Source organism: Paramormyrops kingsleyae, chromosome 17 (assembly GCF_048594095.1).
Source record: "Paramormyrops kingsleyae isolate MSU_618 chromosome 17, PKINGS_0.4, whole genome shotgun sequence".
Classification (NCBI taxonomy): Eukaryota; Metazoa; Chordata; class Actinopteri; order Osteoglossiformes; family Mormyridae; genus Paramormyrops; species Paramormyrops kingsleyae.
The window spans coordinates 7,461,484-7,475,064 of record NC_132813.1 but is presented as its reverse complement, the minus strand read 5'-3'; the positions used below and the strand labels follow the sequence as shown (position 1 = coordinate 7,475,064).

The following is a 13,581-nucleotide window of genomic DNA, read 5'->3' as shown; positions in this document are numbered from 1 at the left end:
TTGTTTCAACCAACCAGTTGAGGTACTTTGTGACTGTGACTCTTTTTCGTCAACTGGTTGGTTGAAACAAAATCTTGGTCTGGATTTGTACATTCTGGACCTGAAATTTCCATCTCTGATGGTAAGTTTATTGCATGCAAAGGGTGACCAGATAATCCATGTCAGTGGGGACACTGAGCTGCTTCAGGTTTTACAAACTGCTTTAAGAATGAAAGGCTCCTGTGTTTGGCTAATTAGTTCAGTTCTTCTTGCGCTTTTACTGATTTTTTTCTTTGATTGAAAGACTCATCCAGCTGTTTCACATTAACATTAGTGATTACAGGAGACTGACCAATCAGCACACAGCAAGAACTCTGTGCTTAAGTGAAATGCAGGTCTTTTTAATTAAAATGGCAGTTTATAAAACCTGCCCTAGCTCATAGTGTCCCACCAGACATGGGTTAGGCGGTCACTTTAGTCACGCCTAAGAGTCCCCTCAGAGTGGCTTGATTCCATTGGTTATATGCATTTTAATTACACACGACATCCATACATCTCACTTTTATTCGTCAAAAGATGATTTCACCCTTTTGCCTAGGATTAGTTCCCCTTAGCAACTAAATTGCTTACTTCAGCTAATATGATATTGACTCTGTAACTATTTTGATACTTACCAAAGTCAACATGTACTCCAGATCACCTCTTGACCTTTGGCTTCTCTATGCGTGTTTCGCAATTCTTCCCAGTTTCTCTAATTAATCGGATCTTGACCTTTTAACTTCTGTCTCGGACCTAGGATGTTATCTAAAGATTGATCTTGTCCTTCTGTTGACCTTACTTTCTTCTCTTTCCAACAGAACTGCTTACCAAATTTGAGCAGGCTCTCTGCAATTTTTTTTAGCATTCCTGCATTATCATCCCTGCACAAGAATCCTTATACGTTTTTATCAGCTTAGTCTATTTGGTAAATCAATCAAGTCAATCGATTTTACAATCAACTTTAGGATATATTTCAAATCAATGAGATTCATGTTATGTGTATATACTCTACCAATCAAAAGTTTGGACACACCCACCCATAGAAAGGTTAATTTGTACTATTCTGTACATTTAAAAATAATTATAAAGACTATAAAGAATAATTATCAAAACTATAAAATAACATATATGAATTGTGCATGGACCAAAAAAGGATAAAAAAAAATATATATATAATCTGTTGGGGGAGGGAGGGCAGCTCTGTTGGTTGAGACTCAGATGGTTGCTGGTTCAAATCCCTGTGTCAGCAGAGCGATCCCACCATTGGGCCCTTGAGCAAGGCCCTTAACCACAACTGCTCCAGGGACTGGCTGAACCTATTGTCCCTATTGTCTTTCCTGAGGTGGCCTCTTGGGATGCTTTTCCAGCCATCCTGAAGGAGCTCCCACATTTATGCTGAGCTCTCATTGGCCACTTTTTCTTCACTCTCTGGTCAAACTCCTCCAAATGCATTTCTACTGTGTTTAGGGTAGGTGGCCAGGTCATGTGACGCGACTCCATCAGTCTCCTTTGTAGGCAGCTTGGTGTGTCAAAACTTGCGACTGGTACTGCATGTTTTGGTGGGGGCAACATGTGCAGCTTGGAAACCCACCTCCCCTAGAGCTGGGTGGGTGGGGGATAGAACCGCAGTACCTTACCAGCTGTGGCAATGTAGGTCACATCCTCGACGGGGTCGGGGGGGCATAATCTGCGGTGCCTAAGTGAGTGGAGAACGTCGAAAGGGTTTCGGCAGCGACGCACTGATGCGTGTTTACAGGCGTGCATCTTTTAGAAGTAGGTCACAGTGACCCAGTTTGACTGCTGACTGCCTCTGATTGACTGAGTCACTGCACGTTCGTTCTGCGGAGACTTGCTGTACTCTGTCGTTTCATCCAGGCGCGTAGGTGTGAAGGAAGCTTATAAAATCCCTTCCCCCCCCATCTGCCGGTATGAAATTTTAATGTAAAAATATTTATTCTGCTCTGTATGCTTTTTCTGACACGAGTGTTTTACAAAATAACCGTTTCTAAAAATCCTTAAGGCTTGGAGCTCACTCGGGCCGACGGTTTCTTATAAACGCTTATCCGGTCATGTCAAGGACATGCAAAATCCACATGCCCGGGAGGTGGGAATCAAACCCGCAACCCAGGAGGTGCGAGGCCGTGGCGCTACCCACTGAGGGTAAGATAAATATGCATGTAAATAAACATAAATCATTTCAAATAAGCCTGTATGAGTTAGAGAAAGCGACGTAGCGTGTCGGAACTCCATCCTGTGTTCGTCACGTCACTGACAGAACCTCTGCACATCTATCGAGGTCCTGCAGCGTGTTTCACCATGTCCTGCGTGCAGATAAGCCAGGCGGACGTGTCACCCTCCCGTCCCGGCTTCAAACTTCAACCTTGAAGTATCTTTTATACGCCGGGCGCATCTGCTAAAGCCCATGTTGTCAGATATTAGCGATACGCGCGGTGAGGGCGAGTTTGTCACTTTTTATTAAAACTTAACGCTTTGTATGGATGCCAGCTGTTGCATCCAGTCAAACAGCATCGGCAGCGTGAATGACCTTGACTTTCATGGCACGTCCTGTAGACTTCAAACCCCCCCATCATGCATTTTAAATAGCTTAAATAGATTACAATTCAGGGACAATCAAAGTAATTTATTATCTGATTTTTTTTTGAGGGGGGGGGGGAATTAATCTTGTAATTCTCATGTAAGAAATAGTAGATTGACTTTAAAAAAAATTTTATCGAGCCCCACGTTGACATGGATTGTCACTCTTCATTTTGATGTCAGAGGCCAGTCGTAATCATTTTGTAATTTCATTCTACCACCTGATTTCAGACTCTACCTGACAGAAAGTCCAGTGATTTAGGATTTTCCTAAAGGCACTCAGTTTACATGGATTACTACACTGTAATTTTGTCTTTTGCCTTGTGTCTGGCATCATTGGTCATGTTGGAACTGTTGAACTCTGCCGATCATTGTGGGGACTCGACCCCCAATTTCTCCAGCTACTTTCAAAGTCTGTCACATCTGGGTTTTCTCACATCGAAGGACACGCTGTCGGATCGGCGTCCGGCAAACGCTTTACGACACCACGCTTTTTGTAATGGCTTCCTCTGTCGTCTCTCGCTTCTTAAGACACTGATATGTATGTGGATAACATTTGTTACCCCTTCAGGCAACGAGCTCCTGTCGGCTACTGATATGGCGGTGCACTGCCTAAACAGATGGTGATGCTTTTCGTTTATCTCTATTTAAGCTGCTGTTTTGCTGCCTATGTCTGACTGCTGCTGTCCGTCGCTCCCATTACGAGTCGTTACATCCCGCGAACCCTTCTTGCTCTTTTGCGCGTTTCGTTTGTCGTCTTTATTTCTCTGGAAACAGAGTCCGTCTGGAGTAGTCCAAACCCACCAGCTTCAAGGCCGTCAACCTGCGATTCGCCGCGGCTCTGATTCTGCGTTATCAGCACACATGCTTTAATAAGTTACTTTTGACTAGTCACCACAGTCAAATCTGGGTCGGCGTTGCCGATTATCCTTGGGTGGAGGCGCCAGCAACCGGTCGACAGCCGATCCGACATGCTGCCCGATGCCGCAGTGCCGTCATCTCTTGTATATATTAAAAAATATACGAGTACCCCCCCCCCCCCATCCTCCTTTACACGATTTGGCAGATTTCGCAGCACTTTCGTTAATGGGCTAATTGGCTTGACTATGATGGCCGTGCTGCGTTTCCATCGCGGATCCTCTGAGGTGTGGGGAAGCCGGTCCCCCACCGTCTCAGGCTCCTCCTGAGCTTTCATCTTTGACTGGTTCGTCTTTAATTAGTCGTGGCGAAAACGATGCTGTTTTCCGCTAATTAAAATATCACATATTAAAATGCTTTTCCTATTGCTGTTGTTTTTTTGAACGCAGGCTGGTCCGTCATCCGTGATCACGCATTATTACACGTTACCATAATAGAGCAATAAAACCATAATTTACGGAGACCGGGAAATGGATCCGAATTGCTCCCTGCTTCTTTCGTTCTCGTTACTTTAAATTTGTTTACAGAACGAGTGGCGAGAACATGTCGAATGGAGTCAGCAAAGGTTTTACATTTGGCAGAGGCCTAGAAGAAGACATTATCATAATTTGCCTTAGATCAATTAGTCGTCCAGAGGAGGAGGCGTGACATAACGGACGATAGAGCATTATGGGGTTGGGGGGCACTTATTCCTTGGGAAAAACAAGCGCTGTTGAGTGGCAGTCAGAGGCGTCAGATTTAATTAACCTTTAGTGGTTGGCGCCCTGACGTTGGCTCTCCTTTTCGAGGGGGAGGGTGCGGGATGCAGAGAGACTTCAAGCTTGGTGTGGAGCTGACAGGTCCCAGAACTCCGGGTGGGTGCGGGGGTTGCTCGCTGGCGATAGCCCTCGGAGGTGGCATGTGGCGGGAGGCGGGCTGTCGAACACGGGCCGCGGGGCCGTGTCACCGGGCCCCGCCCCCGCCGCGCTACTCCTTGACGGGGCCGAAAGGTCCCCTTGTACCTGGCGGCCCCTTAGAGACGCTGCCGCCCGAGGTGCCAATTAGTGTCAGAGCCGGGTGACGACTAACCCTAACGTGGGGGTGGCCAGGGAGCACAGACAGGGCTGTCTCAGGATGCTCCATCCTGGGGTAAAGGGCCCGGGAGGCCCTCACAGGGCAGGCCAGTGTCCATTTGTACTGTTTGTCTGCCCACCCCTGGGCCGTGAAGCTTCCGAAAAGGGAGGGTGCATCACAGGAAACCAAACTGCAGCACTCCATATCAAAAGAAATCAAAGGCACCCCCTCCCCTTTCATTTTTGCTGGAGTCGGAAAACGTTTCTGGCAATTACTATCACATGCGGCTCAGTTGAGTCGTTCTGTAGGAATTCTTCAGGCTGTTAATAATAAGAAATGCATTTTTTAATCATTGAAATGTAGCGATTTACCCAGAGATAAAGGCTGTAGTATCAAAGCAATTTTAATTATCCATCTCAGTTTTAGTGTTTTGGTTTGATCACGCCTCAGAACTGCATGGGTTTTTCCTTTCGTTATGTTTGAGGGTTTAGTGATAAGGCTTTAAGGTTAGGGCTTAGAGTTTATAGTGGGCTTTAAGATTGAGGTTAGGGGTTAGGCTTTAGGGTTAGGTGTTAGGGTTTTTGCGGAGATTTACAAATTGAATGTCCCGTCAGCATGTGATCATTTTATCAGCGATTTCACACAGAAGAAAGCATGCTGAAGCCTGGTTAGTTTTGCAGTTTCAGATCCATACAATACAGACTCAAAGCCAAAATCCTGGGCAGCACCATGTGATAAGATGTCTGGGCCAGACACCCATGGCCCAGGTCCGCACCAAAGGTGGACGACGTCAAGATTGTGCCTGGGATGATAAACCACCCTGATGCTGGGTGCGTAGGGGGCTGGTCTGGAGTTGGCTCTTACCAATCAGGGGCCAGTTTATCTGTGACTGCTTTCATGGCAGCAATACGATATACATTGACAGTCTCAGGTTATATATGTGTATAAATTCATATGCAGTCTCAGTATCTCTACGGCGCTGCGCGTCTGGTGATGTCATTTTTGTGGCCATACTTGAATACATTAGGAGGACGGGACGGTTTGATTATTCATTACTGCTAACTGTGGGATGTAAAACTCACGAGCCATTTGCTAGCGCATTTTCATAATTGTGCCCCTAACCTTTGTGCTTTTGGGAGCCTATCACAGACTTTACGGTAGCGCCCCACACCTGCTGCTCTAAGCACAAGCTGGCGATTTAACTTTTTCTCTTTTCTAGTGTCTTGACAGCTGTCAAAGCCTCTAATCCCCACGTACAGTGCTCTTTCTTCATGTGTTTGTGCATGCGCCCCCATCCCCCCCCAAATATCTGATGCCTGTCAAAACAAGTCACCCCCCACACTGTGTCCTGTATCTGAAAAAAAGGTTTTGGTGGGCAACTGTTAGATATTGACACATGTGCTTAGTTGCTGCCCTTCTTGTGCATTCATCAATGAGTGTGTCAAGCACAGATGAATATACATGCAGTGCAAGACAGCATACTGTTGATTTCAGATATAGGAAAGAAGGTGGATAAATGTGAAAAGAGAATTCTAGATGAGGTGGGCTGTTAAGGGTGGAGTGGAGAGGCCAAACTGAGGGATGTTCCACTATTAAAATCTGTTTCTCATTTTGTGTTGTTTTTCGGCTCCTAGGTTTGCTGAGCCCGAAGTCAGGAGAACAGACGGTCAACAGTCGACTTGCGACAACTACGTTTACTTCCCCCACCCCCAACCCCACGGTCCCCCCTCCTTTGCCCAGAAATCACCAGAAGTGGAATGAATCCCTGGAACACAGGGCTGCAGGAATCACACGCGTGTCAAACAGCGTCATACCTGAAGGTGTGCTGAAGTTTCTCAGTTGTGGAGGAGTTTCTCGAGGAAATGCTCCGACCCCCCCCCCCTCACAAAATCACCTGCTTTGACCTACCCTTCTAACACTGGAGGAACCAGAAACAATCCCTTCTAGTTTTTGGGAGTTGATTACACTTGGAAGTAGACTCTGTTTTTTTTTTAAATAGTGGTGGTAAACCAAACAAGGGACCCTGGTATTGAACATGACTCATGGGGAAGAGCTTGGCTCTGAGATGCACCAGGATTCAGCTGTACTAACTTATCTGGAAGGTTTACTAATGCATCAGGTTGCCGGTGGTGCCACAGCTACAAGGAGGTTGGAGGCAGGGCACAGCAACCAACAGCAGGGCAACAAGGCAGCCGGAAGCTACCGGCTACCGAGCCATGACTCCAGCGAAGAGCAGGAAAGAACAGTGCCTCTCGGAGGAGCCACGCATCTCAAGAAGGCAAGGTTGCTTTGCTCGGAGCCCCGGAGCGAACCCAGAGGCCATAGGTCGACTGTTCCTGTGCTGGATTTGAACGGACAAGGCAGCAACACCCGAGCCGACGCTCTGGACGGTTCCCCAAAGTGCAAGGGGGAGAGCACCTTGCTGGCGTCGCTGCTCCAGTCTTTCAGCAACCGGCTTCAGAACGTTGTGCTGTCGCAGCAGATAGTGCAGAGCCTAAAGCAGCAGGAGTGCGAGCGGGTCAACAGGAACACCCAGGAGCAGCGCACGGAGGAGGAAGAGGCGGTGCCAGCATCTCCACAGTGTTACGGGGTGGCCTCTAGTCGTCTCAAGGGCTTGATGAAGAAGAACAAGATGCAGAACCACAACAGTGTGCCTTATCGCCGTCGCACAAGTCAGGAGAGGCTCTCAGAGTCACCCCAGGTACCGCAAGGCGGCACCCAACCGGCCGCCTCTGATCCCATCTCCTGCGCAGCGCGCCTCAAGGCAGTGGCAAACCTGGTGAACATCAGGTCCAGTCCCGCCACCTCCCCTAAGCCCAACATGGCCTGCAGTCAGCTGGCCTTGCTGCTCTCCAGCGAGGCTCATCTGCAGCAGTACTCTCGAGACCATGCCTTAAAAGCACAATTATCTGGGAGGTCGGCCAGCCAGAGGCTTGCCGCCATGGCAACGCAGCAGACGCAGGATAAGAAGCAAGCTGATGCGGGGCAGGCTCAGATGGGCCCAGACATGGTAAGCTCCTTACGGGCCAAAAATGGAGCGCAACCTCAACCCACGATAGGCCCAGGTAAACGGAGTCCCACCCTCACTCCGGGACGGAGCAAAGCGGCCCCTTCCCCCATGCATCCTTTCAAGGATAGACGTCCCTTTGACAGGCACGTCCACAGGCCTGCGCAGAACTGTAGCAGCTTGCTCCTGCAACTCCTGAACAACCACAACACGCAGAGCCAGGTCAACGGACAGGGTCACCTGCGGGAAGACTACAGCATGTTCCCTGGTCATTGCTCCCCGCTGTTGTCGGATAGCGAGTACTCCAACGCGGAGAACAGCCTGCCAAAAGACAGCAGCGACGCAGAAAGTTCCAGCTCCAGCTGCTCTCCCATTGACCTCTCCGTGAGGAGCAAGGACACTGGGCCGGCTCTAGGCCCGTCTTCGTCCTCTTTGGACAAGCTCACCGAATCGCTGATAAACACGTGGAAGCCCGAGCCCCCCCGGCCTAAGTTGGCTGAACCTCGTGAACTTGAGTCTAATGTAGCTGTGAAACCCCATCACAAGGTTACCTTATTGCAGTTGCTCCTGGACCACAAAAAGAATGACAAAAGTCCTCTTAATTCTGATATGCGGAGTGTAAGCCCCAAGACTAACAATTCAGCTGCAAGCAAACTGACACCTATAGCTAGGTGTGAGGAAACCAGGACACAGAGTCCCCAGGGTGGATTGACAGGTAGAAACTTTCAAGAATTGCCCACATTCTGTCACGGTAGAGACTCCAGTGGCAGTGTGTCCCCATACAATCTGTACACATCCCCTCATTCCCAGTCCATGCCATTAGATCTTTGCAAATCAAAATCCTTCACAAGAGAAGGTGGTTCCCATGAACCTGCTTTCAGTGCCAGCAAACTACTACAAAATTTGGCCCAATGTGGATTACAAAAATCGGTCTCGTCTCCCCCGTTGAGGGCTCCCGTGCCCCCAAGCAAAATGCAGGCTCGCGAACTGAATCTCGACAAGCCCGTAACATTGCTGGAAAGGCTCAATACCCCGGTGCTGCGGAACAAGACGCCAGTTTCCGAGGCACCCCTCGCGGACTACGCGAAGGCCCCACTGATTAGCAAGCCATCTCCGCCCGTGTCCGAGGTCGAGAACCTCCTCGAGAGGAGGACGGTATTGCAGCTGCTTCTGGGAACAGCCTCCAGCAAAGAGAGTCAGAGCGGCCACAGGGATAGGCCGGCGGTAAGGATTGACCATGTGGAAAAGCAGGCCAACAAGTCAGAGAGTTGCTGCAGCTCGAATGGGCTTCTGCTGGATTTCAAGATTAAGAGTGAGCTGGGAGGGGAGGGTGGCCGGTCTGACAGTGATGAAGCAGCAGAGCGCTGCAATAACAAGGAGAGGGAGTATGATGGCCGCAGCCCTCCTTCAATCCTCAACCTGGACGTGAAGCCAGAGCCATTCTCCCCAGATGCTGTCCACAGGGATGGCCTTCTTAGCCAGCTTTTAAAGCAGCACACGAGAGCCTATCAGGCTACTGTACCCACAGACTTGCATGTGATTGGCATGAAGGAAGAGCAGCAGGAGCATCGGGGAACGGCCGTCCCGAAGAAGCGGAGGTTCTTCCTGGAAGTTCATGACCGCCTCAACGGCATGCCATGCACAGATCTCAGCAGGGGCGAGACCCCAAAGGAAAGCACAGATCAGCACCCTGGGGCACCCAGGGGTCGCAAGGTCAGAAAGATGGTGAGTCTGTCACGACCAGACACTCCAGTCAGACGTCCCATCAGCGAGTCTCCACCAAGGGACTCTGGGGGCTTCAATGTCCTGAAGCAGCTCCTTTTGTCTGATAACTGTTTGAAGGATCTCTCTCAGTCCCGGAGTGCCACCAGCCCTCTTCAGGCCAACTGCAAAGCCAACGGAAGCACCCCCAATGAGTGTGGACCTAACCGCGAGCTTGCTGGCTCACGGGTGAATGCTAGCCCACAGGGTCTGGGAGCTGTCGAGTTCAGCTCCACAGCCACACTCACAGCAAGTGACAGGTCCTCAGGCTCCCCTTGGGGAAATCATACCGTCAGGCAGGACTCCCTCAGATCGAACCTTCTCCCTCTCAGACGGGACTCTGAGGGCCCCATCCAGTGGGCTGCCGGCGGGGATGAGAGACGGGACTCCCGACCCGACTCCCCGCGGCTGACTAAAACTAACCCCATCTTGTACTATATGCTCCAGAAAGGAAACACCCAACTTGGCCAAGGAAGGAAGGAGCTGTGCACTGTATCGACACCATGCAGGATGCAGGTGAAAGTCAAGGAGGAGCCCCTGGCTGACATTGAGGTCAATGACCATGGCGTGTCCTTGAAATGCCAGTCGCAGCTGCGCAATGAGAGCCATGACAGCAACCCCGAATGCCTCAATGGGTCCCCCAAGAAGGTCTAGTCTACCACAAGATTAAAAAGACTAAAACGCTCATACCAGAATTGAAAAGTTCCCTTTTTGGTCTGTTTTGCTTACTTTACTACTTTGTGTTGTTTATTTAAAGTTTGTGAGAAAGAAAAAAAGGAAAAAAAAACATACAAGGATAATAAATTCAATACTAATAGGTAACATAATGACAAAATGGTAATAATCCAAAGCATCCTTTTTTAATGATATTCTGAATCTAAATAATTTATCTTTGAAGTCATTTATGAATATTTTCACTATGCATAATTTTAAACATAGGTTTTATTGGAACATAGACTATTAAAGTAAGCGATTAAGACAAGCGCTTAACTCACGGGTAGCCAATTTGTCGAGCTTAATGCAAATGCGCCGTGCAGAGGTGAGGTTTTTCCTGGTGCCTCGACGTGCAGCAGGGAAGGTCATTGAAACAGTCTCATTTAAGTTCGACTGCAGTTATTAAAAAAAAATAGCTAGAGCCATAATAATATTCAAGTTCGCAGTCCGACATTTTAATTTGCTTTTGCTTTCCTTCGGTCTTGTATGAGTTTATTTTCATTCTCCTCCAGCCCCTTGCTGCAGACATTTTTGTAAGTCCTGCCCCCCCCCCAGACATCTATAGTCACATGTGCGCCTGACCAGTTTCCGGGCGAGAGGCTGTTTGTGTAGTGTTTTTGGTGAATTGGGTTACTGATATGTGGCGTTGGTGTTTTTACGTGCGGTTCAGCTTGAGTTTGAATTTCTTCACGGTCGTTTTACCCAAAACTAGGACAGGTATGTTGCCACAAACTGCCCCCCCCCCCCAATGCAAAATGACACTATCTAGAGCCATTGGGGGGGGGGGGGCAAATTGAAATCCAGACCAGCCTCCTGAGTCAGGGAATCAATTTTGTGTTACATTTCGCACCCGTTTCTTTATTGGTGATGAAACTGTCTGTATGCTTTGAGATGTGTCCCACAGTTAGGACACGTTATGAGACAGTCACGTATTAGTGTTATGGTCTTTTGCATTTTTATTTATTTTTTCTTCATTGTAAATTTTGTGGTCCATCTGCACACTTTATGGCATGTAACAGTGCCCAGTCTAATACAATTTGAGAAGTACAAATACGATATGTGCTTGGTCAGGTTTTAATTCATTTTGACTATTGGTTGTCTGAAGAAAAAGTTCAGAAATGCTGTGTGATTTTTAATCTGTGAAAAATGGGAAATTGACCCATTTAGTCAGTAACTCTCCCGAGTTTAAATTTCATCCCTGATTCATCTGCATTCGCATAAAGTTACTCAAATGCTGTCCTCCTTGTGTGACATCCCATCTGTATAAAACCTGCAAACTGCACCATGAGTTCGGGTGTGTTGACATGTCAGCTGCCAAAAGCCACGTAAAAGCCAGGACCTTCTTGAGCAGTTGAACTTGGGAATCTAGTAGCGGTTTTCAGTGTTTTTTGTATCCTTTGCAGTTTTGCCGACTGGATGGAAACAAATTTTAGGACGTTTACAATTTCTTTTGGTGTCTGTGTGCTACACATTCTCATTGCAGTTCTACACATAAGCAGGTCATCACTGTTGTAGCATTTTTTTTTCACGTCTTAAATGTGATGTGTATATATATATATTTTCCTCTCAATATCACTTACATTGGGTTAGGAATGAAGAGTGGATTAAAATGTACTTGTGTAAATAGTACTTTCACTATGAAAGATAGCTATTTTGTATGGTTCAAGAGAAAGACAATGTAATAGTTTTCAATTCCCTCAAGCTGATGTAAATTGTGTAATAATGTACATAACCTGAGAGAAGATGAGTTGTTTTTTTTGTTCCTTTTACTCTTTTGCATGTCTCTCTGTTGTAAGCTTATGATAATCTTTGTTCTGCAAATCGTTGTGTTATGTCTGCTCTACACTGCTGCCTGTTGCATGCAGAGGCATGGGAAGTACCTATGTATTAATACTGGATGTGGAGAAATATAAAGTCTTAAAATAGGTCTTTTAATGTTGAGCGCTCGTCACATAAAATGTGAACAGTCAGTCGACAAAATTATAAACTGAGAAGCAACTAAACATTTACTAATGTGCATTATATATCTATTTTTTCCATTGTTTTTGAACTGGTGTAAAACCAGACCAGTTTACACAGTACTTCCAGTACAGTGCTGACAGTGTCAAGGTCAGCATGTCAGACTGTACTGTTTCCTATTAGGCTTTAAAGACATTTTTGTCCACGTTGCCCATCTTCTTTCCATGTGAAGAGCTGAAGCCTATTTTTTTTTAATTGTTCTCATTTTCGGTGTTTACTTGCACAGATTTTAAATAAAGTACTAAAATGCACAATTTGAATAAATAATATTGACTCATTTTAATTTTTTTCCCCACTGTGTTGTTAGGTATCATTTATCATGTAACATTATTGCATTGTATTCACTGTTAAGTCCTTATTTGTGTTATTGAAACTAGGACCAACAGTCTATATTGCATCTTAGCGTAGCTGTGATTTGTTTGAGGAGAAAAGGATGGGACAGGTCTAAAGTGTTTCATAATTACCAATTTCAGTGTTGCTGTTTTTCTGTCCATCAAACAACTATTTATGCCGTAAAGGGCCATGATGTGTCTTGAGCTTATCCTGGGAAGCTCACTGTACAGGACTCCCTGGGTGTGTACATACACACACACACACACACACGCACACACACACTCACATACACACACACACACACGCACTCACACATGCACACACACACTCACACATGCACACACACACACACACACGCACACACACACTCACATACACACACACACGCACGCACTCACTCACACACACGCACGCACGCACATGTTGGGTATACCTGTCCTTATGGGGACCGCTCATTCACTTTTATGGGAAAAATGCTAACGCTAAGTATGACAACCTTAACCCCCATCCTGTCCTAACCATAACCATAAGTAACCAAGCAGGATACAAGAGTTTTTGCATTTTTAATTTTTTCATAGCAGTCACCGATTTTTATAAAATAGTTTTCAATATCACACCATGAGGTAAAAAACACAGATATTTATCACGTTATGGGGACGTTGTGTCCCCATAAGGATAGATATGCCCACTTGCACACACACACACACACGCACGCACATACACGTACACACACACAATTTGGTCATTCTATCTAAATGGGGACCGTCCATTCATTTAGATGGGAAAAGTTATAATCTCAATCACGACACCCTTAACCCCTACCCATCCCTAACCTTAACCATAAGTAACCAACCCAAATACAAGACTTTTGGCTTTTTACTTTTTTGATTGCATTCACAGATTTTTATAAAACTGAGGTTATCCAAATGGGGACCTCAAAAGATGTCCCCAAGAGTAGGGAAATTTCAGGTTTTACTACACTTTGGGGATAATTTGGTCCTCAAATGTGATCTATGCAAACCCACACAACCCACACACACACATGCACGCACAAACGCGCACACACACATGCACGCACACACCCACGCACATACACAAGCACGCACACACATGCAGGCACGCACACCCACACGCACATACGCACACACACATGCATGCACAAT

At 46.9% G+C, this 13,581-nt stretch overlaps 1 protein-coding gene across 3 annotated transcripts in view; it reads left to right on the top strand.

Moving 5' to 3' along the window:
- Positions 1-12,352, top strand: part of nrip1a (nuclear receptor interacting protein 1a) — a 35,478-nt gene extending 23,126 nt beyond the window's left edge. For all 3 annotated transcript variants that reach the window (XM_023836336.2, XM_023836337.2, XM_023836338.2), the window contains one exon: positions 6,219-12,352. In XM_023836336.2, the coding sequence (XP_023692104.2) occupies positions 6,620-10,006 (3,387 nt within the window). In that variant the 5' untranslated portion in view covers positions 6,219-6,619 and the 3' untranslated portion in view covers positions 10,007-12,352. The remainder of the gene's footprint in view (positions 1-6,218) is intronic.
- The last annotated feature ends 1,229 nt before the right edge of the window (positions 12,353-13,581 follow it).